Source organism: Eucalyptus grandis, chromosome 2 (assembly GCF_016545825.1).
Source record: "Eucalyptus grandis isolate ANBG69807.140 chromosome 2, ASM1654582v1, whole genome shotgun sequence".
In the NCBI taxonomy this organism is placed as follows: domain Eukaryota; kingdom Viridiplantae; phylum Streptophyta; class Magnoliopsida; order Myrtales; family Myrtaceae; genus Eucalyptus; species Eucalyptus grandis.
Window position 1 is genome coordinate 24,574,911 of NC_052613.1, and position 27,574 is coordinate 24,602,484.

General features: G+C 39.9%; 3 protein-coding genes across 5 annotated transcripts; 2 read left to right on the forward strand and 1 right to left on the reverse strand.

Moving 5' to 3' along the window:
- The first annotated feature begins 389 nt into the window (after positions 1–389).
- Positions 390–7,812, forward strand: LOC104427467 (probable galacturonosyltransferase 6). The gene is made up of 9 exons (XM_039307620.1): positions 390–850; positions 977–1,011; positions 1,358–1,399; positions 1,500–1,635; positions 1,713–1,786; positions 3,569–3,801; positions 4,061–4,418; positions 6,009–6,530; positions 7,216–7,812. Exons 1-9 carry the CDS (start codon positions 739–741, stop codon positions 7,495–7,497), a joined length of 1,794 nt encoding a protein of 597 aa, XP_039163554.1. The 5' UTR covers positions 390–738; the 3' UTR covers positions 7,498–7,812.
- Positions 7,813–8,757: 945 nt separating this feature from the next.
- On the forward strand, positions 8,758–9,780 carry LOC104427457 (photosystem II reaction center W protein, chloroplastic). Its single transcript, XM_010040557.3, has 2 exons — positions 8,758–8,977; positions 9,292–9,780. The coding sequence occupies exons 1-2, from the start codon at positions 8,881–8,883 to the stop codon at positions 9,600–9,602; spliced, it is 408 nt and encodes a 135-aa protein (XP_010038859.3). The 5' UTR covers positions 8,758–8,880; the 3' UTR covers positions 9,603–9,780.
- A 351-nt stretch (positions 9,781–10,131) lies between these two features.
- Positions 10,132–16,604, reverse strand: LOC104427437 (DNA-directed RNA polymerase III subunit RPC8). 3 transcript variants are annotated; one of them, XR_721917.3, is made up of 9 exons: positions 16,294–16,604; positions 15,459–15,600; positions 15,249–15,344; positions 13,437–13,524; positions 11,682–11,766; positions 11,446–11,542; positions 11,212–11,304; positions 10,793–10,912; positions 10,132–10,674 (listed from the first exon to the last, which is right to left on the reverse strand). XR_721917.3 is itself a non-coding variant. In XM_010040546.3 (9 exons), the coding sequence occupies exons 2-8, from the start codon at positions 15,567–15,569 to the stop codon at positions 10,865–10,867; spliced, it is 618 nt and encodes a 205-aa protein (XP_010038848.1). In that variant the 5' UTR covers positions 15,570–15,600; positions 16,294–16,604; the 3' UTR covers positions 10,132–10,674; positions 10,848–10,864. The 3 variants fall into 3 exon arrangements, 2 of the variants coding, with proteins under 2 accessions (XP_010038848.1, XP_010038840.1); XM_010040546.3 differs by having other exon boundaries at positions 10,848–10,912; XM_010040538.3 differs by having other exon boundaries at positions 10,844–10,912.
- Positions 16,605–27,574: the final 10,970 nt, after the last annotated feature.

Genomic DNA, 27,574 nt, shown 5'->3' on the forward strand with positions numbered 1-27,574 from the left:
AAGAAAGAAACCGACCAACGTCTAGATCCGACGGGTACTCGGGTCAATCAGAACCGCACGATCGTGTCACGGATGGGAAGTAATCACGATCAACGGACAGCATCGCTCTCGCTCATTCCCAGCCGAAATCTCCATCACGCAAGCTCCCGCACAACCATAATAATATAATATTTCAAAATAAACCCCGTAATCTAACCTTCCAAATCTCGCTGATTCACCTAAAGAAAACTTACGCTAAACTTGGAATTAAAAAAATCCGGGTTTTCCAAATCTTTTTAGTCATCATAGTATCAACAAGTATAAATTATAATAATAATAACTATTATTATTATTATTATTATTAAATTAAATAATAATTATACCAAAGAGAAAGACAAGGAAGAACCATATTCACGCAGACGACAATGGCATGAAACCAGAAGCTCTCTCTCTCTCTCTCTCTCTCTCTACATCGTGCCAGATACAGAGAAGCAGGAGCACGTTCCCGTTGAAAACCCTAGACGCTACAGCCTCGTCTCCTGACCATTGCCTTTGCCTTTGCCTTTGCCTTTGCCTTGCTTCTCAAGCATCGACTGCGCATCGCCGCCGCCGCCGCCGCCGCCCCCGCCGATCCCCGCGTCGCCGCGCGCGGCGGAAGCGCCGCCACGTCGGGACCGCTGAAGGGAAGAGATCGCGCGGAGGAGTTGAGAGCGGCTGACCGGCGTGTGGTTTTTTTTTTTTTTATCCCGTTTCGATTGGATGAAGAGGCTGCACCGGCGCCTGAGGATCCTGATCCTCTGCCTCTTCGCCCTCTCCGCTCTGGCCCCCGTCGTCCTCGTCCCCTACCGGCGCAGGCACATTCCGGCGACAGGTAACGGGCGTTGGCCTCGGTCGCCGATCTCCGTTTCGGGACGGTTCGTTGTTTTTTCTGTTTTTCCCGGTCTGATTCGAGGATTGATCGCGGGTTGTTTTTTTTGGTTCGAATCTGTTCTTGTAGGGCGCAAGGAGTTTCTGGAGGAGTATTCCAATAGGGTATGAATCTTGGGATTCCATCAAAAGTTTGTCTTTGCTTGTTTTGATTATATTTCGTTTGTTTGGTTGGTCTTGGTTAATCATCTGAAGAAAAAGAGTTTACTCTGTAGGTTGGTCGTACGAACAGAGTAAAATAGTTTAAGTTTGAGGTGGTTTTGAAACTGAAACTTACTGTAATAAGAAAAAAGAAAAAAATCTCATGTTGATTTGCAATGCGCCTCGTTACGGTGTGTGGACTTGGAGTTGCGGGTCCTTTTTTTTTTTTTTTCTAATGGGACTGTGAAGATTGTTTTTTTTTTTTTTTCGATATTTGATTTTCGGGATTTGTTTTGATTCTCTTGTGCAGAAATCTAGTGCGGATGTTTGGAGACTTAATTCAGTCGATCAGGTATGAGGATAAATTTATTTGTCCGGGCTGCATTGATGCGCCTCTATGATTTTGGTCAGTGGTTAATGCATACTGGATTGGGATTGCTTCTCTCTTTTAGGAGGAGGGTAAGGGCTTGAGGGAGCCAAAACAGGTGATTTATAAAGACAGTGAAGTTGGTTCCACAGTCGGTTATACTTATAACGAGATCCATCAGTCTGCGGAGTTTGGAGGAACTCAAATCTTGGAAAGAAATGGTTGGTGTATTTTTCTTCTATTCTCTTTTTTATCTGGAACCAAAGCGGATCTGTGATTATGGCTGCGTCGAAATTAGGGACTGCACGCAGAAGTGCCAAGGAAGATGAGCAAATTCAGCATCACGAAGTTCCAACCACATCTAGAGGACAGGTATCCTTTAACAGATGAAAGAAGCTACTAATCACAGTTTCGGTTTTTTTCCACGAAACATGGTGGGAGCTAGGAATGACACTTGTAATGCACTAGTAGCTATTGGGAATAAAATCCAGTTCAAAATGGGGCTTTGATCTGCATAGGGTGGACTGCTAGTGTCGAGTGATCTAGCTTTATGGATTCACTGATTTCTACTTATTAGGTTGATTCATTTGCGAGCAAAGAATCTTCTTCTTTGGTTGATGCCTACTTTAATCACAGGCTTAGGTCAATCGGAGTTTTTACTCTGTAGTATTTCTTAGGGTTCTTAGATTGATGTTAGTGAAGTAATCGTTCTTGTAATTATTTGTCCTATTGGCATTCTACTGAGCTCAAGAATTGGTGCATCCTATGTGGCATTTCTTTCAGCCTTGCATCTTAAGGGGCTGCATTTGGTTATTATCTGTTTGATAAAAAGAAACGTGCTTTCTTATGGTCAACTTTTATGTTGCCATCAAATGGTTAACTGGCAACAGGATTACGAGTGTAATTATTATCTGGTAATTTCTGGTGGTCATCATGGTCTCTTGGTTAAAAATGAGATATCTGATTTCAGATGAGAGTTCACTTTTTCTATTGATATGATAGTGAGGTAGAAGACTTTAAGCTATTTTTACATCACATCAGGCATGTTGGATCATAAGAGCATCTGGGATCCGTCTGCATCGGTTATCAGAAGCTGTAGAACATTGGATATGAAGTTCACTAGGATAAAGGGAGACTGAAATTGAACTGATAACTGTGTTATGTTCTCTGCGGCAGAAGCCAGAAGCAAGGGAAGGTGTGTTAGGGCTTTGCGTTTGATAAATTTCTCTAGAGAAACATGAGAAGTTCCACCATTGTTATAATGCTTTGGTTGATTGCTAAAAAGGCAACAAAAGACAATAATTTTATGGTGAGAAGTACATCAGTAACTGAGAAGTACCAGTAACTAGTCTTCCTCAGAGAAAAGGACAGATGATGTGACATTAATTTGTCTTGCAATGCCACTCACTGTAGAATTGTATAGTTGTCATTTGGAGATTGTCAACCCACGTATGGTTCTGTGTTTTGTTTTCTCCAGTAAAATGGATTTCCTGTGGTTTTAAGAGCTTTGCCTAGTCACCTGGGAATGAAACTCTATCCATTATGATCAAGAGTAATGCGAGCTTCTCTTTTGACTTTTCTAGTCTTGTGTCCTCAGACTTTGTTGTTGCTTCTTTTTCCTCTTGTGGTTGACTTGCAATGCCTGCGAATTTGGCAATGATTTAGTAAATATGTTCCCTCCTCATGTCAACATACTTTATTGTCTAGGAGCCCTGCTTCAACTATATGAGACGTTAATGGTCATTTGTTTCCAGGGTCATCTTCTAGTTTCTTATCACTGGTTTTCCACTTGTATGATTGCTTTGCACTGGGATTGCTCATCAGTCATTGACCTGGCCTTTTGCCATGTTCTGTTAATCACTAAAATGGAAATGAGCTTTTCTTTACTTGCTCAGTTTTCCCAAAACGAATTATATCATGATGTGTTTTGAAGGCGTAGTATGCACATGTATTGTTAGATAATATAATTCTCATTTAACAAAAAACTTGATGTCGATAGTTGTTAACATGAGCACATCCTGTTATCGAAGCACGATGGAGCATTAAATCGCAGAAATGATACATGATACTCCCTTTCGCTTTGTTCTTGGTACAATTTAAGGTAGTTTTATTGTGCCCTCATATAAATCATCTGCAACATTTACATAATTGCAGGAGAAATTCAATCAAACTATGGTCCAACGAGTTCAGAATGGACGGCCTCAGGAAAGAAGTTTGTCAGATAAAAAGGTGAAAGAGATGAAAGATCAGCTGATTAGAGCACAAGTATACTTGAACCTTGCACCACCAGGTAGCAACTCGCATATTGTGAAAGAGCTGAGACAGCGGATGAAAGAGTTGGAAAGAGCAATGAATGATGCCAAGAAGGATTCTGATTTATCTAGGAGGTTCAGCCACTCTTATTATTCCCTATGCTGATTAAAGATCTAGCTATTGAACTGTATTCCTCTTGGAAAGTTTGTTTCTTCGAGTATTAACGAAATCTCTATAAATCTGATCACTACTCTTGTGTCATTGCTTGCTTACATCGGTAATATCGATAAAAAGGGAGAATACAAGATACCATGTATGCTCTGATCTTTTCCTCTTGGAGAAGGAGTTTAATCCTTCTTTTTTATTCATGATGATATATATGTGAAATTGCAGAGCTTGGCAGAGAACAAAAGCCATGGAGGTTTCCTTGTCCAAAGCCAGTCATGCCTTTCCGCACTGTTCATTAATGGCCACAAAGCTCCGTGCTATGACTTACAACACTGAAGAGCAGGTTTGGGCGCATAAGAATGAAGCTGAACATCTTATCCAGCTTGCTGCAAGGACTACACCAAAAGGTCTTCATTGCCTTGCTATGCAGCTCACTTCAGAGTACTTCGCCCTACCAGCTGATGAGAGAAAGCTTGGTAACAAGGAAAAAGCACATGATGGAGATCTCTATCACTATGCCGTATTCTCGGACAACATTCTTGCTTGTGCAGTAGTGGTCAACTCAACAGTGGCACATGCTGCGGTAATTGTTTTTCTTATCTTGGTTTGGTTTCTTGTGTCCAGCCTTGAATCTATATGTTGTTTAACAATGACCAGACATTAATGAACATGAGATGATGAGTCTTATTAAAGGTTTAATTTGCTTCATACCTGATAGAACATGTAATGAAAGTGCTGGACAATTTGGACATTCCTTCCTTGTATCTTAGATCTTGTCAATGCTATGTATGAGCCTGCTTTCTATGTATTAAGAATCTTGGATCACCCTTTGGCCGTTGGCTAGTCCAAATCTAATGAGTAATATCAGTGATAAAAAGAATTATGATTAAAAGTTTTACACAGATAATATACATGTCAGGACCTCATATGGGATTTTTCTCAAGAACCTCTCTTTTTGTCTGGGTGATTCTCACCAGCCTTCCCTGGATCTACCAGTTTCATTGCTCCCATCTTAATTCCTTTCATCCAAGTACGACTGTTTTTCTGTTGAGATGGGTGGAATTTGGTATTTTAGCAATACTGTGCAGTAAGACTATGTACATCTGCCCTAGACACTGGATAGATCTTTACTCAACTTGGAAACTATAATCATGCACGACACCTCCAGGCAAATTTCCGCTTTGAGAGAAATATTTAACACTCTTTGCTACCCAGAGGCCACAGAAAGATTGAAAGAAGTCTCAGCCTGCAGTATCTTATTTTTTTTCTTTTATCTGACAACCAATTTACCCTTTAGTCACTGACTGAGGGAAAGGAAACTACTCAATATAACAGTTCAGAGCACACAAATTCCTAATTTTTAAAAGCCTGCTTTTGTTTGGTTTATAGATTCTTTGGTTTGTGCATTCTTTATTTCCTTATTCAAATTTGAGTATTGTGAGACCATTTGTTAATCAAAAGCTGGCAACCACAGTGGGCTATTGACAAGATGAATTTAGACAAATAAAACAGCTTAAAGTAAATAACTGGTATGATTTTACAGAGTGAGTGATGGCATCGTTTTGCACCTTTAATAAATGTATGTCTTTGTTCATATCATATAGTTATTTTACTTACATAGCAAGTACTTGTTTTCATTGCGGACATAAGTACATCTTTTCCCTCTCGCATCTGTAACTGCTCGCAAAAATTGTAGTTTCAGTTTCTGCCCTCGATGAGGGGAAGTAGTGTATATGTGTGTACACAACTCAGTTTAATGCTATTGGAGGTAGCTTTCGGTCTTCTTAGACATTATAATCTTCCATTCATGACTTGAGTATCATATGGGTTTCTCATAATATTGAATAACCAATTCAATGACAATATTTTTTTCGATCAGTAGTTTGAGGCAGTTTGATCCTTTTCTCTCTACTCACCAGTTTATTGCTGCTTGCTTGACTTCAATCCTTGATGCACAACCAGGGCATGTTTTGAAAGTTTATTTTGTTTGGCTGATGAAGATTCTTTAAAGTTACTCTCTGCTGTATGAGTCATGTGCTAATGTCCCACTAATCCTCTAGTGAAAATGCTTGTCAATTTAGCTGTTTACATTTATTCTTGCAGAACAGTGTTATTTAATTCCATGAATTTTAATTGAAAAAGATGCCAGTTGCTCATTTGTCACTTCTTGCAGGAGCCAGAGAAGATCGTGTTCCACATAGTGACTGATTACCTCAATCTCCCAGCAATTTCTCTGTGGTTTTTGCGTAATCCTCCTGGAAGAGCGATTGTAGATATCCAGAGCCTAGAAAATTTTGAGTGGCTTTTGAAAAAATATGCTTCATCACTGTCGAAGCAGAATGCCTTTGACCCTCGATATGCTTCTGCACTGAATCATCTACGGTTTTATCTGCCAGATGTCTTCCCTCTGCTGGATAAGATTGTGTTTTTGGACCATGATGTGGTAGTGCAGAGGGATCTCACTGCGCTTTGGGATGTGAATTTGAAAGGAAAAGTAAATGGGGCTGTGGAAACTTGTCAGGAAGGTGATGCATCATATCGGCGGATGGATATGTACATTGACTTCACAGATCGACTTGTTTCCGAGAGGTTCGATGCCAATACATGCACGTGGGCGTTTGGGATGAACTTGTTTGATTTGCAAGAATGGAGGAAGCAAAATTTAACTGCAAAATATGGCAGCTACTTGGAGCTGGTATGCACACGATGCTATTTTTTTCTTTTTTTCTATCATAAAAATTGTTATACCTGCTTGTTGTTCTTTGATTCCTATAAAATAATTCAAATAAGCACCACAACTTATCAAGAGTACCATTTGTTGTCTTCTTCTAGGACAATAAACGTCATTTATTGTTCTGAGTTTGTGCTAACTAATTACGCCATTCCCCAGGAAATAGAAAGGAGAAAGAGAGTGATAGAAAGGGAAGGATGAGAAAGACTAGTGTATTTTCTTTATTTCATATATTTAATTGTTCACCTTCAGTGATTTTCCAATATGCATGGCCTGGTTTCACTTCTGTTAAGGATGGTGAAGCTGAACGACGTTAAGGATGTCAAATATGAAAAGAAGTGATCGTAATTTGTTAATCCCAGTTTGTACTTTCTCCAGTGTCTTGATATTCCGTCCTCCTATTCCTCTCTCTTAATTTATTATTTCCTTTTAAGTGGATGCAATTGTATGATGTTGATTCGAGATTGTACTAGGGATTACCAAGTATCTTACACTTCCTTCCCCAGGCATATGATTTTGATAGAAAAACTGGGAATGGGGATCGCATTATTTGGCATGTCCTGCTCACTGCATATGTGACAACGGCCCTTCTTATGTCTGAAATGATCTTGAATTGGACAATTTAATAACTCAATTTCTATGGTGCCAGTTGCAGGAGCATGGGAAGCCACTGCTGAAGGCTGGAAGTTTGCCGATAGGCTGGCTCACCTTTTACAACCAGACAGTAGCTCTGGACAGGAGATGGCACATTCTCGGCCTAGGTCACGAGTCAAATGTTGCGCCGAGCGACATTGAACGTGCAGCAGTTATACACTTTGATGGTGTCATGAAGCCATGGTTGGAAATGGGGATCAGGAAGTACAAGGGTTACTGGACCAAGCATGTCATGTATGACCACCCTTACTTGCAACAGTGCAACGTCCACGAGTAATCCGGCCACTTGAGGAGCATTCTTGAACCATGCGGCGCAACCATGATTGCGGTTGATTATTCTTCAAGAATAAGGCAAGCTTTGATTCTTTCAATCACATACAAATTTTCTGTGTAAATGATCTTCCATTCTTTCGAAGAGAACTATCCGGCCATAATCCCCATTAGAGCAGAGGCTAACCTAGTTCAATAAGATCCCTCCCTCACCCCTTCAAGCGGATGTTTGTAATGTTATTTAGTTCTTGGATGTACATAAACCTTATCTCAGATGATTAAAGCTTCTTGATTCTCGACCAAACGTCTGGTCTGAGTTGTACTTCGAGCATCATCCTGCTTTTTTGGTGTTAATGCAGCCAAATGATCCTGGTCAGGAGTCCTTTCTCTCCGGTTTATTTACGTCCACGAGTAACTCAGCATTCTATTAGCCCAGCATTTTGTTTCACACATAGGGTGCGTTTATTTGGACAAAAACTTCATGATAAGGAAAAATATTTTTGGAGAAATTGTTTTTCAATAAAGTAGGTAGATTTTCTTTGTTTGGTATTACATGACGGAAAATGTTTTCTTGAGAAATGATCTCAATTTCATGAGATAAAAAAATCGAATTTTTAAATATTTTTTTCTTTTCTTTTCTGTTTCTTCTTCCTCCGGCCACCAATAGATGGCAATGGGCACAGGCCATAAGTGAGGCTCAAGCTCACTAGTCTTGGGTGAGGCTCGTTGGGATCTAGCAAATTCAAACTTATCAACTACAGTTAAGCTCAACCTAATAGGATTTATGTGGAGCCTGTGGCCGGTCATTGGCCGTCGTTGAGGCCCAATAAAAGAAAAGAAAAAAAATAAAAGAACTAAAAAAAAATTGAGAGGAGCAATATTAAAAAATATTCACTTCTTTAGATTTATGGATTTACTTTCCTAATTTTATATATTAATATTTTCATTAATTAAAAAGTATTTTTGGTTGGTTAGTCATTTTCAACGAATTACATGAATAAAAGTCTAGAAAATATTTTCAGAAAACACTTCTTCTAGATGGCCTTGGTTAGTTGCTGGACTTCTTGGGCTTCGAATGGGTCATTATGTCAGGTCGAATCTTCAATTTTATTTCTATTTTTTGTGGGTTTTTTCCAGAGAAGTCAGGCCTGCAAGCTATAAGCTCTGGAGTGGCTCTCAATGGATTATGTGACACGTGGACAAATTGGGTTGGGCAGGTGCGGATAAAGGATATCAAATGAGGGGCTTTCCTGCTATCCATGCTCCTGTGGTGGCTTCTTGTTTTTATGCAAAATCCTCTTCTCAAGCCTCCCATCAAATAAACCATTCTCACTTGCCAGTCACACCCCAATACATCTTTTTGGAGAGAGAAAGAGAGAGAAGAGGAGAGATGGCCACCATCACTGCAAGCTCTGCAACCTCCATGGTCTCATGCAGAGGTCTCTCTCAGAAGAGACCTCTTGGGGCCTCATCCTCCCCTGTTCTTGGTAAGCTGCCCATCTCCCTCTTACTGTCTTTTGACCATTTCTTTTGGGATTAGTTTTGAGAGGTGTTCTCACTGATTTGATCACTTGGTCAGCTGGTTGATCTCACTATCTGATTGGTTAAATAACTTATGAGATAGATACAATTAGACAGGTAGGTAGATTCAACTAGACCACCTAGGCTACACTTCTCTTCCTATTGAATTTAAGTGATTGCTTGCAGCTGTTATCAGTTCTTCAATAGTACAGGAATGAACTTATAGGATGAGCGAAACCGACACCCTGAATCCTTTTTTCATCAATTATTACGGTCACAGGATTGCCTGCAATTGCAATGAAGGGAAGAGTCAGGTGCTCCGCGGAGGGGAAGCCCTTGGAGCCTGAGAAAGCCTCGGGCATGGGCATGAGCGCGGCGCTGGCCACGGCCCTGTGCGCGGCAACCATGTCGAGCCCAGCCATGGCTCTGGTGGACGAGAGGATGAGCACCGAAGGGACGGGGCTCCCGTTCGGGTTGAGCAACAACCTGCTCGGATGGATCCTGTTTGGCATATTTGGGCTCATCTGGGTTTTCTACATCATCTACGCCTCGAGCCTTGAAGAGGATGAAGAATCAGGATTGTCTCTCTGAGCTTCACTGGGAAGGAACACTCAGGGCAATGTAGAATCCAGAGATTGTTCACTCAAATGTGCCTATAGCATGAACTACCTTTGGCTTGTGAAATTTTATGTGTATTTGTATCATTAACAGTTCGCCGCCTTTCGTTAATATTCTTCTCTTTCAAATCTCATTTTACTCTATATTACAACTCGACTCTGGCTCATTTCCACTTTGAACTGAAGATTTTGACTTTGACCAAACATGATAACAAACAGAGATTAGCCACTCGTGTAGATTGAAAGATTCTCCAGCAATTTCAAATCGTTTCAAAGCTTTGGGCGACAAGACATGGCTCCATACGCTTTTTATCCCTCGGTCGATTCTTGGGCACATTGTCGACAAGAAGAGGAAAATCTCTCCCATCTTATAAATAAACATAGCACTACGGAATAGGCAAACTGAATTCCAAGGTAATTTGAGTTCCATAGATTCCAATGTCTGCCGTAGAAGGGTTGGTTCTACTCAGTTTTCCAGCACAGCTTAAGAAAACAAGCCAACGAGAAATTTAACCTGATCCGGCACTGTTCATTCATGCAATAGAAAATTTACAATCCGTAGGACAAAAACCGAGGGACAACTATACGATCATGACCAAAAGAACCCAGCCAAAGCAATCGACAAAATCATGCGCATGCTTCAGTTCAGCTGATACAGGAAATTCCACCATCGGAAGAGGAAAGCTAAGTGAAAAACTCCACGCACACCTCGACTATGCAGACATGAAAAAAGGGCTCTTTGGCACCCAGACAAAATTAACGAGAAAGAGGTTACAATGACAACGAATAGCTGCAGAATTGGACTACTTTGATCAGAACTTAGCTTATATTTTGAACTTAACATGAGGTGAAACGATGATATGGGAGAAGAAATATCAATGAAGGCAATGGCATTCAACCCAGGACACCAAATATACAAGACCAAGTGCAATGCTGGCCTCCGCAATAAACTGTGGCATTCATCCTATAGGTTCTCCGCACAGTCAATACTGACAAGACAAAATTATCTGCAAATTACCGCTCCATGTCATTATACCAGAAGGTGCCTGTGACCACCAAAAAGAGGACTGATAAGATTTTGGCACATATGACATCAAAACTTGTCATTTAATACAAATAATAAAGAAACAAGGAACATATTCAGGAGATGCTATAGCTAAGTACCCTTTCTGTGGGCTGACACAATCAATCGTGTTATTGACAGATCAGCCTTACCTACCCAAACACATAGACTTATCATTCCCACCATGAAAGTGGACCCAAACCATCATTATCAAGAGATCCCTGTAAAGTGACAAGTTTAGTAAGGATTAGACCTGCTTGACCAATCCAGTCAGGTTTTAAAGAAGAGGAGATAACATAGACGGAAACTAAGAAAACACTTGGGCAATCACATGAAGAGACATCAATCAATGGGGGCCATGAAGCAGTTAAAGAACAGTACTTCATTTCCAAATGAAGTGTGTAAGGAATCTAGAGCTTATAGCCATCAGCACTAGACCAGTAATGCAGCCTCAAGAGAATAAAATAGAGAAACAAAGCTGTAGAAGTGGGCACCACACATAGTTTGAGAAAGAACTCACAGTAATCACCATAGGAGCAAATGGCTTAGAATCTTTTGGTTGCTCCAGTGGGATTGAAGGATAATTTACACTCTGAACTCTGAATCTGATGGTCTGCATATTATAAGACAGGTTTTCTGTATTTACTTTTTCAAACAATATCTTGAAGAAAGAAACTAAGTAGGTTACAAGTAATTGGCTGGAAAACATGACAAGTTCAGCAATTAATTAAAGAGACCAAAGCAACATCCGAACCTCGCCAATCTCATCAATAGGATAAACTGTTGCCGATGTCTGATCATCTTCGTTCTCCCCATTTGCCTGATACTCCCATATCCATCTAAACCGGTTCCTGCAAATTATGTATGGGTTGACCAAAAATGACATTTCACATAGAAGCAATACATGCACGCCCCACAAAGAGCATCCTAAGTAATCACTCAAACTTCCAGTAACTATTAAGCATATATAAAGAAAAGAGAGGCTCTTACCCATTTTCTGAGTCAGGCTCAAATCGGGATGGGTATGGCAAGAGATGAAAGGGAATGTAAATGTCATCAAAAAATCCCATAGATACTGCCAATCATAGATAAGGCATTACTGCAAGTGTAACATATATCTCATAAAATGGAAGGAAAAGAAATCGACTTTCTGTCTTGACTATTTGGTCACCCATCAATTACATTAAAATGGTAAACTCTTGCATGGACCTCAACAAATACAACTAGAAATCAATACCGATGTAAAGTAACCTCACAAAGTGAAGATTTCAGGAAAACAAAAGAGATACCGCAGAAAAAAGTGCTAGAAAAGACATGCTTGTATTTCTCTTGCAACAAGAATTAATAGCTTAAAAAGACAAGAACTCAACATATGATAGATAATTCCCAAGAAAATTTAAAATAGTTCAAGAACAGAACATTGTGAGGGTGATGATTAAGATTGTGCAATTATGAAAGAGCTGGCTCAGAACATCATGAGCTCTGCGAGATGGTAATTCATAGAGAGAGAATATCAAAAAGATAGCATATTGACAAGAACAGGTGAACATACATTGACCCAAAAATTCTCCTTCCTAGACTTACCTTTCTCCATTCATTAAGCAAATAAATTCATTAAATGTCCTAACCATCCATAGCACATGCCACCACCAGTCACATAAGTTCCTACTCATATTCGAAAGCAACCGATCAAAACCTAAGTTCGATTCTTGCCTTCTCTTCCAAGGTCAGAAGTCACTTTAACCCATTAGCCCACCAAATATACCAAACCCCACTATTAAAATGCAAGTCATAGGTGATTTAATGCTTATTGCACTTAAACCTGTAGTGTGCAACTAAACACGCACACATGAATTCCTCAAAACCACAGAGACAATTCAGCAAGGGGAAAACTAGACTCTTACTTACTATCCAAATTTACTAATAACATAACCTTGGACTGAGTTTGATGAGCACTAATTATCAATGAGTGCTAAAACATGCAATTATGGTCATCTATGGACACTATATAACCCTTAGAAAGATAGTTTTTCACTCTTGAGTAAACATAAATTGGTTTCGTGCAGTGGTGAGGTGCAACCATGTTAATCCTCAATAATTGATAGTCTTGAAGAGGCAAAAACGCAACAAGTACCCGAGTTCCCATAAGAAGCCGTGGAGTTGCTATTAGTTAGATGTGCACCAATTACTAATCCATTCAAAAATCTGGTACATGAAAGTTATCCCATACTAAGTCAAAACTACAATGACTAACCCAGTGCACATGCATAGTAAAAAAATTTTAATCTCAAGATGTTGCCCTGCATTGGCACATCATTGAATGCATTCACAAAATATCTTTGAACTGATGACAAGTTATGACTTGTCTTTTGCTACTCTTATCGATGAAAAGATGGAGAAAGCATAAAACTCTATCAAATCAGGATGGATGGTTAACTTAGTTGACATTACTTTGTAGATTATATAGCATATTTCGTCATGCAGACACAATAGTCTAATTATCAATCATTATTTCCCTAGGGTGGTAATTATTATTTACTGCGCGAACGCATATCCTTAAGGATATATATGCCACAATGAAACAGCAGCTCTAAATTCACCATAAGACCAAAAAAGAGGCACATACACATATTTGTTGCTCATTTGACAAGAAACAATACACCACAGCATGAAAAGCATGACACTGATTTTCAGAGGAAAGCAAAAGGAGACAGAGTCTAGTATTGTGTGCAGATTGAGACATACAGCGCAAACCATCTTTATCAAATTCTTTGAGCTTCGCATCAATTATTTCCCCAACGAATGGACGAAACACTAGCAGTCTGCATTCCACCTACAATGGTATCAAAATGACCGTTAATATAGGAAATCTACAGTAATAAATATTAGATTATTTAAGAAAAGGGGGAAACAATAGGAGAGTATTGTATAACAAAAACAAAAACCGAAAATTCTCCAAAACATGGTATCTTAACAAAGCTAATAACTCCTAGCATTTTACTCACTTTGCTTAACAAAGGTTTTCATTGAAAATTGAGGCACGAGTCTTCACATATATTACCTCATCAAAGAAGCTTTTGCGCATATAACTAGTCTTTCAGGCAATTCATTTAGGGATGACTCAACTGTACAAGCTCTGTGATGATAGACAAAGTTGACAGAAGGATAGTAACTCAACATGAAAATGTCTTGCCTAAGCAACTGAACTTAAACATCAGTTTTTCCCATTTGGGTGAGGGAGGGGGCTATGGGGACAGGGATGTTCCAGTAGTTGACAAACCGAAGCTTACTATAACTAAAAGATGTGGACAGTAAAGATAGCACTGTCTTTAGCAAATTTTAGGATTGTTTGAGTTATCAAGGAATACACTATCAGTTGATTGTTTTCCTTGCTCTACTAAATGCGAGATCCATAAGAGGGGAGAAGAACATCTTTTAGTGAGTTTTCGCAAAAAAAAAAGAAAAAAAAGAAAATCAAGCTTGGGAGAGCTCATCGCCTTATTTACAAGGTAGAAGGAAGTACTTCAAGAAAAACCATTGTGCCAATCATTATCAGATGGAACACAGAGGGAAGCTTTTGGACCTAAGGACTTTAAGCCTCCATGCCAATAAGGGCAAGAGAAACAATCAGAAAGGAAAGTGGAACTGTACAAAGCGATAGCTCCCCCTTACCAATTGTAACCTTGGATTAGATCGAAGGTCCCATTCTTATGTGCAACTCACATAATTTTTACATTCAAGAGCCCATTCTTAGTCATGAGATTATACTTAAATCAATGAATGGGCCTAGGTGGGTTGGGTCAAATCATAAGGTCTAAAAACCCCCAGCCAAGCTTGCCCATGATTGAAAAAAAAAAAAAAAAGATTTTCTTTATAAAATGATAGGGACCAGGTGGGCCAGGCCTAATGACAAAACAATTTATCAGCCTGCCCATTTTGCACTTCCGTCCCTGCAGGCTGTCAGGCACACGACCAGCTCTACTCAAGATGCCTAACAAGGTTCATAATCTCGAGTAGAGCAACCATCACAATGATGAAAGATGAAAAAACCTGACTATACCATCCCAACGCTATTGAAGATCCTAAGCTCAAGTATGGAAGAAGCTTACAACAACAAGATAAGAAATATTTTACAGAAAGAACAAATCCACGAGTTACTCTGATTTTCCGTATACCAAAAGAAATGCAGCAATGGAATCTTTAAAATATTCCAACATTCTGGAAAATGGCATGGGAGATGATTGATATCCTTATTAACCAAATACTGAGGCAGGTAGTGCTCTTTACAAGGTAAGTCAGCAGACAACAGTTCTAAGTGAACTTATTCAAAGTTTGAACTACGAGGAGATGAACTGAAGCAGATAGAAAACTGCACAAGTCTCTCAACAATTAAACCAAAAGTGATAATCTACTAAAGAAGAGGGAAGTGCTTCACACGATACTTTGACTGACAGATACATCAAGAATACCTATGTGGGCGCCTCATTTTGTTGCCATATAAAGTAGGTCCAACTAAGCATAAAATCTGAAACAGCAAATCTAAATAGAATAAAATACCGTGTAAGTAGGTGCCCCATCTCCTGGAAAGATAAAGCCACCATCAATCTTTCTGATGTCATAGACAGAAACGCAAAGGCCCAGATTTGCAATAACCTTCATTGTAAGGACAAGCAGCATCAGCCTTCAAGGTTATTTAAAGTGGAGATTACATAACATAAAGCACATATAGTGTGTACACCCAGAACAAATGCACGCACCAATACAAACCTTGTCTAAGAAAAGTTTCTCAAGATCATGCTTAACAGCTTTATCCAGGGATAGGCTGAGCAGATGAGGAGGTAACCGCAACGTGTGCTCGATTAGGCTAAGATTGAACATAAGGCACCTCCTATATATCGTATATTCCGACCTGCGAATCAATTGGCAGGAAAAAAAAGGAAAAAGAAAAAAAAAAGATCACCTTTAGCTAAAAGAAAGAGGGAAAAAACTATCAGTAATAGCTCATATATCAAGGCATTATCTCATTGGAACCATATCCAAGTGTGGCAAAATATTTTCGACAAGTTCCGCTAAAGCTCTTCTTTGACGATAGCAAGAAATTTCAAGAACCACATGGTCATTCGGCATCAGTAATCGTTCCGAAACTATGTTAAGAATGGACAAAAAGAATTGTAAAAGATTGAACTTTTATCAAACAGGTGGTGCGCCTGACGCAACCGGCAAGCACCCACGAGAGGAAACCTCATGGCGATTGATGTGGCACGAGGCATGGTCGAATAACGGGCGATCAAGAGACGAAACTGGCGAGTAAACAGTGAAAAAGAACGGGTAGAGACTACACTCGAACGCGAGGAGGACCGGGGAACTTTTTCCCCATAGAGACTGAAAAGAAACTAGTAAGGAATACGAAAGATCGTGATGGGACAGTTAAAGAAATGATCAAGAAGACTCTAAAAGAACAGCCGAAGAAGAACAGAGCGCGAGTTGCAAACCATTTATGGAATCCTCAAGCTTGCTGCTCCCCCGCCGTCGACGGACTAACACACAGACAGAGAGAGACAGAGAGAGACAGAGAGAGCAAAGAGTGAGGGAGACGAGGTACCTGGAGGGGAGAACGGCGAGCGGCGGAGTGCTACGGTGACGGCGAGGTTAGACGCGGCGGCGATAACACAGAGAGAGGGAGAGAGAGAGAGAGCGGCGGCTTAGAGAGAGAGAGAGAGAGAGAGAGTCAAGAGTGAGAGATGAGAGAGGGAGAGGTGAAGACGGCTCCCGGCGCTGCGAGTGGCGGAGTGCTGCTCACGAAGAAGGCGGCGGCGGCGGCGGCGGTGGCGAGGGGGGGCTCGGCGACGGCGGCGCGAGAGAGGACGGCGGGCCTGCGGCTGAGAGGGTCACCAGAGAGAGAGGAGAGAGAGAGAAATTGAAGAAACTAGTAATGAGAAAAATACAATTAAAAGAATGAGTCTTTAAAAAATTGAAATTAGATCAATTTTAGTAAATTTTCTTATTATGCCTTCTAATTCTTTTTTTATTTAAATTTCACCAGAATTGTGCTCTACCATATATTTATGAATCAACAAATATTACAATTTATGATCTTCTCACAACAAAACATGTCAAACAAATTAAGCGTCCGTTTCATCAGTTTTGGATCTTGTAATGAAATACATTTTACCAAGTATTATATTTTGATTTTTATTAGATGAAACCTAGGTTTTGTATTAGCATTTGACAAAGAGGGTCAAATGCTAACAGAGCTATAAATTATATGGTTCTGATCTTATAAAATTGCTTAATACAAGGTCAAAATCAATGATAACCAATGTCGAAATCCAATCAATAGTTTGATCCAAACTCACTTTAACGTACTAATGAAAGCCTATTAAAATCGAAGTAGTTTATACAATAATACTTAACATTTACAAAAGCAACTAGAAAGCACTACTTTCAATTGAGTTTGATGATGCAACGTCAGAACTTAATCAACGACGTTGAATAGTGAAAATAACACCTAGTAAACTGCCCTCAGATGAATACAACAACATAACGTTGAAATCTAATTGACGACATTGGACGATAGTAACAACACCTAGTAAATACTGATAGATGGATACGAGGATATAACGTTGAAATATAGTCGAGGACGTTAGACGGTGGTACAATACTTACTAGGCACTACTCCTAGATAGATATGATAACACAATATCAGAATTTAATTGACAATGCTAGGTGGTAAGATATCAATGGAATCTAATTGATAGCACTACTTAGTATATAGACACTTGCCGAAAATTGAATCTATGATAGGAATATGAAGCTACAACTAAACTAGACTAAGCTAAGACAACTAAAGGGTAAGACAAATGAATTTTGCGTGTTATTCGGGGGCTCTTTGTTGGATTGCCTGCGATATTTATAGGCCAATTTAATAATTGTCGGTGGTTGGTTGCTCTCTCCTTAAAAGTCGCTCCGCATTCTTTGCTAAATCACTTTATTCATATCTAGTTGCTTTCTATGTTCAATGATATTCTTGTGACTTGTTTAGTAAGTATTAATCATTTATTTGATTTTGACGCCCTTTTAAGCATCAACCATTCTCGCCTAAATCTAGCAACAATTCCATCTAAATGCTATGTCTTTAATAGCGTTTCTTAGCTTGGACACATGACAATCAACTGTTTTATCATCGAATCATGTATCTCTGCTTATAGGTCCACCAAAATTTAGCGTAAAGGCTCTCGAAATCCTTGGCCATCCTTTCCATACCTACCATGGGCTGGGTTGATGTAAATCACAGCCTACACATGACAACAAGAATGATTTCAAAGCCTTTTATCTCTCATGATTAACACGTGATAGTAGAGGTATTTTTGGATGTCAACAAGTCTAATAGCGAAATAAGTTTTGTTGCCATACTTGACAAAATTTATCTTTTTATCACAAGGCAAACGCCAAATACTAGCACTAAATTAAGTCAAGGAATTTGATGTAAAGTTGAAACATCTATATAATTGTACAATTAAAATTTATCGTTTTTTTTTTAATTTTTTAATTGTAAAACCATGGAATTGCCCTTACTATTTTGCTTCTTAAAGTTAGACTAAAATGACAATGCATAATAATTTATATAAAAGAGCAATAGAAAAAAAAGGTCAAAATGTAGTCTTCAGTGTAGCAACTTTGTATATTGAGAGAGGACGGAACAATAAGTCATGGGTAAATAAGGAGAGAACAAATAAAGACATAATTATAGCTGTCTATACCATATTTTTGAATTATCAATTTAAGTATATTTTGGTCAGTTTCATCAGAAGAACGTGTACTTAGCCAAAACAAAACTTTTTATTTAAATTGATGTATAACAAAATCATGTCATTTTCCAAAATCCTCGTGAATTATCTATACTTTCTTGTCCGATATAAGTACCCATTTTTCAGGACAGTTCGGCTTTTTGCAACAAGATTTTTTTTTTTTTTTCTGTCAAAAGGAAACTTTTCATTTTACATGAAAGAGAGATAAATTCACATCCTACAAAACAAGTAAATCTGAAAGATAAATCAGCTAAAACTCCCTCATTCCATAAAGACAACTCTATTAGCATTAAAGTACAATCGACAGTGATAACTACATGTCAAAATTTCATTCTCCATTAATTACGGCTTTGCTAAAAGATGGTGCATGTGTGATATCCGGATTTCGCCAGACCTCGAATACGTGATGGTTCATAGTGGATCGACAAATTTGTCATTGGACTATGTTGTCAACACCACTTGTGGCCGCCGTTTCATCATTACCATCGCCGAATCGAGACGTCACATATCGTCACGATTTCTTGATAATGCCTTATCTCGGAATTTCTTCATGAATCGCTACACGTGAGATCATAGTTTGCCCTCATTTGTACATTGCCGAGTTAGGGTGCATTTGGTAACGTTTCTGTTTAAAAATTGTTTCTGGGAACAGAAACAAAAAAAAGTGTTTCTCTTCCAAGGAACAATTTTTGAACAAAAAAACGCGTTTGGTAAATCCGTTTTAGAAATATAAAAAGAACAAAAACACGTTTGGTAAGTTTGTATAATATTTTATTTCTTTTAATTTTTTAATATTTTTATTTTTATTTTTTATTTTCTTTCTTATTTTTCTTATTATTTATTTTTTATTTTTTCTTTTTCCTTTTTCCTTTTTCCTTCTTTTGGCGGTCGCCGGCCGCCGGCTCGGCCATGGTCGGCGACCGGCCAACGAGGGCCGCCGTGGCGGCGGCTCGCCCGCCACGGCGAGGCTCGCCGGCCGCTGGGCGAGCTCGGCCTCGCCGGATCTGGGCGAGATCGAGCTCGCCCAGCCAGGCGCGAGGTCGGCCTCGCCGCGCCGTGCCGACGGTGACCCAGAGCCACACCGTCGTCTCCCTCCACAGCATCGGCGACCGCGCTCGACGCCTCCGCCGCCACCGCATCGGCGACGCCCCTCCGCCTCACGCCCGATCGACGCATCTGCAGGTCTCGAGCCTTCGTTCGCCACCGCCGCATCAGATCTCACCGCGCCGTGACCCACGACTTCGAGATCCGCTCGATCGTCGACCTCGCGCCGGCCCACGACTCGACCGGCCGTCCTCGCCGCCCGCTCGTAGACGTCCGCCGCCGAGACCCCACGGCCGAGCCCCGCACCGCAGCCGCCGTCGCCGCCCGGCGACCCGCGACCCGGCCTACGTCACCCGCTCACAGGTGGAGACGCTTGCAGCGGCTGTCGGTGCCGGAGAGGTCGATGGTGGAGAAGCCGGATGGTCTCGAGACAGAGGCGGCTGTCGGCGCCGGAGAGTGGGAGGCGCCGGAGAAGACGACGGTGGAGACGCTTGCAGGAGGAGAGGGTTGCAGGAGAACACCATTTTGTTTCTTTTTTGTTCCTCAAATATGTTTCAGAAATAAGAAACAAGAATTTTTTGTTTCTTATTTCTGTTCCCTTTTTGTTTCTGGGAACAAAAGAACAAAAAAACAGAAATTTCTGTTCCTGGGAACAGAAATAGGTGCCAGCCAAACGCACCCTTAAACTCCACGCAAGGTCTAGTCCGTGTACACGCCATTGTAGTTAACAAAATGAGGAATGCTGACCCGAATTGTCTCGCCAACCAACTGAGTTGAAGGCCCCGATTTCACGCACCCCGTCACCGCCGTCCCTCTCCTTGAATGGCCATGCGAACGGCCTCATCAACGGCCACATTCTCAACCATGCAACCACGTAAAACTGCCCTCCTCCATGCAGCAAATGAAGCCCACGTCCACAGCCCACGCCCATGCAGGAATGAAGACTTTGACCGCACCAATTGTAGCCACGCGACTCCTTCTTTGGTGGCCAGCAAAGAGTGAACGGGGAGCAGCTACAACTACAAGCTACGTTCTCCTCCAGCTGGTGACGCGCGCGCGCCCCTCTCCTTCTTCGGCCAGCGTACCGAAGGCATGGGCAAGGAGATGGACACGTCTCTTGCATGGACATGCAAGATGTCCCACGACCGGCGCTGGATTCCGTCCATCGGCACGCAGCAGCAACGTCACGAGTTTCTCCTTTGATCGTCACAGCCTCACCGCCGTTGTGTTGCTCACAACCGACCACCACACAGCCCAGCCGACCCCTGCACCACCGCATTACCGACCTCCTCGCTATCCGGTAGCTAGCCACCAGCCGTGTCTCCGTCCGTCGTTGCGCCGTCCAGCTCGCCTCAATCGTGCCCACAGCCCACAGCTCACGGTTCACTCATCGCCAACGCCACCGGACTTGAGGCAAGTCAATATCTACTAACCTATATCGTGTAACTCCGTCCGTGAAGGAGTTGTAGCTGCTCCCCGTTCACTCTTTGCTGGCCACTAAAGAAGGAGTCGCGTGGCTACAATTGGTGTGGTCAAAGCCTTCATTCCTGCATGGGCGTGGGCTGTGGACGTTGGCTTCATTTGCTGCATGGAGGAGGGCAGTTTTACGTGGTTGCATGGTTGAAAATGTGGCCATTGATGAGGCCGTGTAAGAGTTTTTCTAATTGTGGACTAAATTAATTGATATTGTAATTTACTGTTTTTACGGTTACCGTAAAACAGAGTTGGTCTAAGAGAGATAGAATGTTTATTAATTAGTCTAATATGGGCTGGCTAGTGTGGGCTGAGTTGAGCCTGGCCCGTAATGATGGGGACTGGCTGGAAACTCTATAAATAGTGCTCAAGTCTCTCCTCTAACCCTAATTCTCACATGTATCCTCACCTAAGGGGCGTTTACCTAATGCTAAACGTGAGAGGGGCCGCCTCATTGAGCCAGTGATACGGAGGGCAATATAGGAGAATGACTTAATGCGTGGATTCCCTTGATATATGCGGTAATCATTTTTCTGCTTCCGCTTTATGTTTGATGGATCCCAAAACAGGTACGTTAATCTTTCTACTCAATTATGCATGTTCTTGTTCTGGTTATGGAGATCTTGGGGTTGCGCAATTTGCGTCCAACAGGCCGTTCACATGGCCATTCAAGGAGAGGGACGGTGTCACGGTGGTGACAGGGTGCATGAAATCGGGGTCTTCAACTCAGTTGGTTGGCGAGACAATTTGGGTCAGCATTCCTCACTTTGTTAACTATAATGGCATGTACACTGACTGGACCTTGCGTGGAGTTTAACTTGGCAATGTACAAATGAGGGCGAACTTGGATCTCACGTGTAGCGATTCATGAAGAAATTCCGAGATGAGGCATATCACGAAATCGTGACGATATGTGACGTCTCATGCGTCAAGATTTGGCATCTCGGCACCATCATCGTATAAAGATAATACCACCACCAACAGGTTTAAAGAGTACATAAATACAAATCGTAAATCCCAGATTTATATGTAAATCGGAATAGAAGAGCAATCAAATCTATTTCTAGATCGGAAGAGAAGACTTGCACACTTTCAAATAAGTCGATTGCCGAAGTTAGCAACAAACCCAGAGTTGCGGAGCGCTCAACTGTATGGAGCAAGCGCTAGAGCCGAAGTGAGAAAGCAAATCGAAAAGAGCAGATTTTTCCAAGGCGGCGACGCTTCCATTGTCTGAGTTCATAGGACAAAACTCTCCACTTCCATGGAAAATGTTGACCGGGGTCGGTCGCAAAACCAATAATGAAGTCTTGAAAATGAGGAGATAAACAGAGACAGGGAGATAGAGAGAGAGAGAGAGAAAGCGGGAAGGGAAGAAGAGTTACTGCTGCTAGATATAAAGCAAAGGCCTTTGACCTTTATATCGTATCAACCACAAAAAAGCTTTGGCCATTAAAATTGATTTTACTTGGCGCTTGCGTACATCGTAGAACTTTGCTCCTTTTGAGGATCATGAAGAATTCCCTAATTGGCTTAGGGGGTTTACCTTTAGCAAGCTAGTAATATGAGTTCGAATGATCTTGGAAAAATTATAAATAAGGGCTTAAGGTGTGGTTATTTTCTAAAAAGAGAATCAAGAATAGGCATTATTTCAATTAAGACCTAAAATAACCAACTTAATCTTAAATAAGACTCCGATCTCATCGTCCGGTCAAATCTTCTTGCTAGCACTTAGAATGCACATGCTCACTGGTTGGAAAAAGTCAGCCGGTGAATTCATGACCTTATTTGAGACTAACTTGGTTACTTCGTAGTTTTATTTGAGACAGTGTCTACTTCGGACTCTATTTTTGAGAAAATGACATCACTTCAAACTCTTATTTCAAATTCTCTCCACGATTTTTATGGAGGTTAGAAATTATCAGCTGGTAAGCATGTTTGACCCTCTTCACCGGCAAACTTCCATTTAAATCAGTATTTTCAATGCACTCGAAATCTGCAGTTCCTTGCGTAGAAGGAGCTTAGGAAGACAGTTCTTAGTAGCATCATGCATGCTCGGTGTCCGAATCAATTCATGACTGTGTCAACCGTCGACCTAGTTTCTTCGAATTTCTTTCCTCCAAATATGCAGACAAGGCGTGCTTTGAGGGCCTTTGAGGGCCTTTGAGGGAGCAGTTATCCGTCGTATTCGAGCTATTTTTCCGTGGCTGCCAGGTTCGAAAGCAAGCTGTCGTAGCACTCAGGTGCATGCAGGCCCCTGTTCGAGCTCCAAAGCTCGCGTGTAGGCACAGTCTGTAAGAACATCTCCTGGAGGGCAAGATGTCCAAAATTTATTCCACGAACATCCTCATCAAGCAAATCCGAAAAATCACCAAAAAAATTATAAATCTATGAGTTAATACCCTAAAAAACCCCAAACTTGTACACCTACGACAAATTTATCCCAAACTATTTTTTTTACTATAAAAAATCTCAAATTGGTACACCCGTGACAAATTTATCCAAAACTACACAAAACTGGTACATTTGTAACAAATTTACCCCAACTGACCATAAAAAACCAAACTGGTATATTTATGACAAATTTACTCCAAACTAATTTATTCGACTACAAAAAACCCTAAATTGATAAATTTGTGACAAATATACCTATGTTAAATTGGATTAATACTACAAAAAAATCACAAAAATTGTAAACTGTAACAAACGATGCGTAAAATTCCAAATTGACATATCAGTCAACTGTCACGTGTTATTTAACTTAATAATTTGATAGTAAAATTTAATGAAAACTAATAGATAGTAAATTTGTTACAAGTGTACTATTTTTGGGTAAATTTGTCAAATGTATACAAATTTTGGATTTTTCATGGTAAAAAAAATAGTATTTGATAAGTTTGTCATAGGTGTACCAGTTTAGGGTTTTTCAAGGTATTAACCACAAATCTATTATATATATGTCAATTTAATTCTAGATTTTCAATCTAACCAATTTACTTCTAGATATTTTGACAATTTATCAATATAGTCATTCGACTAATTTTGGTTGAAATTACCGACATGAACATCGATCGTCTTATGTGATATAGCCGATGTTGATGTAGACGATTTTTGTCATTTTTTTTTGTAGTTTTTTGAATTTTTTTTCCTTTCCTTTTTTTTTTCATCCGCCCGACAACTAGTGAGGAAGGAAAAAAAAGAGAAGAAAAGAAGAATAAAAAAATCATATATTTTTTTTAAATTTACAAAAAATGTTTATGTTAGTGCTAATCATGCTACATAGGACGATTGTCATAAACTAAATTGTTATGTCAGCAATTTCTTGCTAAAATTGGCTGAATCAACTAGTGCAGGCTAAAACAATCTAGTAAAAAGAGATCGGGAGTGATCGAGGGTGAGTCTAGTGATGATTCCCATGGAAGTCCGAGAGACAAGAAAGGAGTTTAGCGACTAAATTGAACATGTATAAAATATTCACGGACTATATTGAACAAATTTAAAGTTTATGAATCATATTGCACATTAGATTAAAGTTTATGGATTAGGTTATTTACCCAAAAATTAACTCGTCAATGTAGCATCAAACTATTCGTTCAAATACAAGTAAATGACATTATTTCTTGATACACAATCACCATACAGTAGTTCATAGAGATCCACAAGTAAGTATCTAACCCAACACGTTTCTGGCCAAGACTTATCTTGACTAGCCTCAATCCATGTATGACAAATGTCCTTTATGTCAATAAAGATAAATAAATAGTATTCAACATTGTGATGATGGTTATCTCATATTTATTTCCTTTACAGTTTTCTTTTTCAAACTTGGACCTCTTATCCATAACATCTCACAAATAGCTACTCAAACCACAACCAATATTATGTACGTGAGGCGCGAGACCGTCGCATTTGAAGATCAATGGACCTCTTGCCCTCCAAACCATACAAAGAGCCATTTAAGATGGTAGAACATTTTTCTTTTTCCGATATCTCGATTCGTTGAGTCTAATCAAGTCAACCCATCATTTCATCCAAGCCCCACCAAAACACACAAACATACAAAGGTGCCAGAATATTCGCTACATTTTGCACCAAGTGAGTAGTTCTCTAGAGAAGAAAAATGCTCGGAGTTGTGGTTTGTTGTATTGGTTCTTGTAAGAGGATTCTCGATCCCAAATCAATAGACATGGGAGGGTCTAAAACACATGATTCTGGCTAGAAACATCCTTTCACGTTTTCATGTTTCTATTGCGACTGGTACGTCGTTGATTTTCGCTACGTGATTGATTTTGAATTACCAAGAACTTGCTTTGTGAAGGAAGACTGCTTCGTCGAACAGCTTTTAGGTGATGACTTCCAATGCCATCCACCCGTTTGAATCGCCGCATGTGCGTACCGTCTCGTGATTTTCCTTTTTTTTGGAAGTGACAACATCTGACTTCTTTTGTAGGCAATAATGTCACAATTCACGGTACCTAAGATGTACTTTATAATACCCACAAAAAAAAAAAGATGCACTTTATAATTTTTGACAATAAATTTTTACTGGTCACCAATGATTATTTTTGTCACAAAAAAATGCTTCAAGGGTATGATTTATTTTCCCCCTATAACCGGCGAGTCTATTGGTCAATGTGCGCGAACTTGTCTAGTCTTGAATAAAAATCTTAACTTGTCACATATCTAATAGCACTATACAACCATATTGATTCTATTTGGGAACCAGACAGACCGCTTTGCAAATCAATTTAATTCTAGGTTTCCATTAGAACTGATCTCCTTCTCAATTCGAGTGAAGAACCGTCCACAAATTGAATCAACTGAATTGTACTTGAAATCGGTTTCATAAAACTTAAAAACCCAAGTTTTTCTTTTGGCATCATTTTCTCTATATCTATCTTTTTCTATGTTTTCTCCAATTTCACTTAGACACTTCACGGTTCTTTCTCTCTCTTGCTCACTACTCATCCTCATCCTCACTTGCTCATGGCTTGTCCTCACCGTTCAAGCCTCACAACCCTTGCTCATTCCTAACTAGCCTTTGCTTATTTGCCCTTGTTCATCTTTTACTTTGAACTATTTTGTTACTTATTTTACTTTATTGTAAAAAATGAAATAAAAATAGAATGAAAAAAATAATTTTTTCATAGACCCCAGAATTAGATCGAAAAACAGGGTAGCGTAGTAGGTTAGTTTATGGCAAATAAGTTAGGTTTCAAGTTCTACAAACAGGAAAACAATTCTAATATGGTAAATTTCAGACTTCAGGTCTGGAAGCTATCTCTCCGAAATTGACCACCCATAATATTCAAAATTAAGTATTTTATCGGACATGCTTTTGTCCCTCTCAATTAAGCACACCGGTCCCGAAACTCATCCAAAGCTCCCCAAGCTGCATTAGTTTGGTGGAGGTTTTTGGTTGATGGACTGTTGATATTTTAACTTAAATAACCCTACCTATATTAGAAAATCAACGGTAGATTTAAAGAATGTTTTCAACGAGATCGCAAATCTGGATTGCTGACTTGAAATCCTACTACAACTTTATAAGGGTTTGGACAGATTGGGAATGTGATTTTATCGAAGTCACTACTAAGGGCGTGCATAAGAACCTCTAGAAACGTGTCTAACCGATGAAGCCGACTAGCTTTTTAGATTCTAGGACAAATATGAAAGATCAAACGGAAGGCATCACTAGAGTATAGGATGCGTTTCGGGATTTCGGGTAATAACAATATCGTTCCCTCGTTATGACTTACTCTTGCAGCTCGTGCTCGCTACAAGGCATATGGTCTCTTCATATGATTATTTGTACCAAAAATGGACGAGAATATAGTAATTTACTAGCCGTTTTTTGGGGTTTTCAGGTACAAGTTTCAATACGAATTCGAAGACATATCATTGGTATGCTATTAAAATAGTGAACTCGTACTTCTTTGGATAATATACGAGTTTTTCTCGTGCTGTGACTTAATAGGAACAGCTTTCCGATAAGTTAAAATGCATTAGTTTTCTTTTGTAGAAATTCAGCAAACTATTTAGTAAATATTCCTTAAGAAGAAGTAGATCGATGGATATCAGGTTGCAAATTAAGGCAAGTACCATTCTCTCATGAAAATCGTGCAATCGCATAATGTCATCCCAACTTTCCTTGCCATGTAAATCTTACTACTTAGTTGTTGGTGTGAGATGAAAGAGTACACCCACGAATAGACTCAATCAACACATAGTAGATGGCTCCTTTGAACCGCCGGAAACTGATTCACCCTAAAAACAATTATGTTTTCGATCCCCGATCCAATCGTGCCGACCCGATTGAATTCAGAAAGTCAATAATTTTTAGAATACGATCGAACCTGTCTAGTCCATGGATTAGATCTACTCTCGTCACAGCAAAGGAGACTAGGAAGTTGCTTTTGCTCCTGTGCCTTTTTGGGGGTCAAAACAAGCATTTTTTTCACTAACATAGAATTTGTAAATGCATTTCACGAGTTTCAAAACAAGTGAATATGGAAAAATTACCAAAAAAGTCTTAAATCTATTATAATTATGTCAATTCGG

Coding starts and splice junctions, on each gene's coding strand:
- LOC104427467 (XM_039307620.1), top strand. CDS start 739: ATGAAGAGGCTGCACCGGCGCCTGAGGATCCTGATCCTCTGCCTCTTC. Junction 4,419..6,008: donor CAACAGTGGCACATGCTGCG/GTAATTGTTTTT, acceptor CACTTCTTGCAG/GAGCCAGAGAAGATCGTGTT. Junction 6,531..7,215: donor ATGGCAGCTACTTGGAGCTG/GTATGCACACGA, acceptor CTATGGTGCCAG/TTGCAGGAGCATGGGAAGCC.
- LOC104427457 (XM_010040557.3), top strand. CDS start 8,881: ATGGCCACCATCACTGCAAGCTCTGCAACCTCCATGGTCTCATGCAGA. Junction 8,978..9,291: donor CTCATCCTCCCCTGTTCTTG/GTAAGCTGCCCA, acceptor TTACGGTCACAG/GATTGCCTGCAATTGCAATG.
- LOC104427437 (XM_010040546.3), bottom strand. CDS start 15,569: ATGTTCAATCTTAGCCTAATCGAGCACACGTTGCGGTTACCTCCTCAT. Junction 13,525..15,248: donor ATGGGGCACCTACTTACACG/GTATTTTATTCT, acceptor ATACCATTGTAG/GTGGAATGCAGACTGCTAGT. Junction 11,543..11,681: donor GAGCCTGACTCAGAAAATGG/GTAAGAGCCTCT, acceptor CATAATTTGCAG/GAACCGGTTTAGATGGATAT.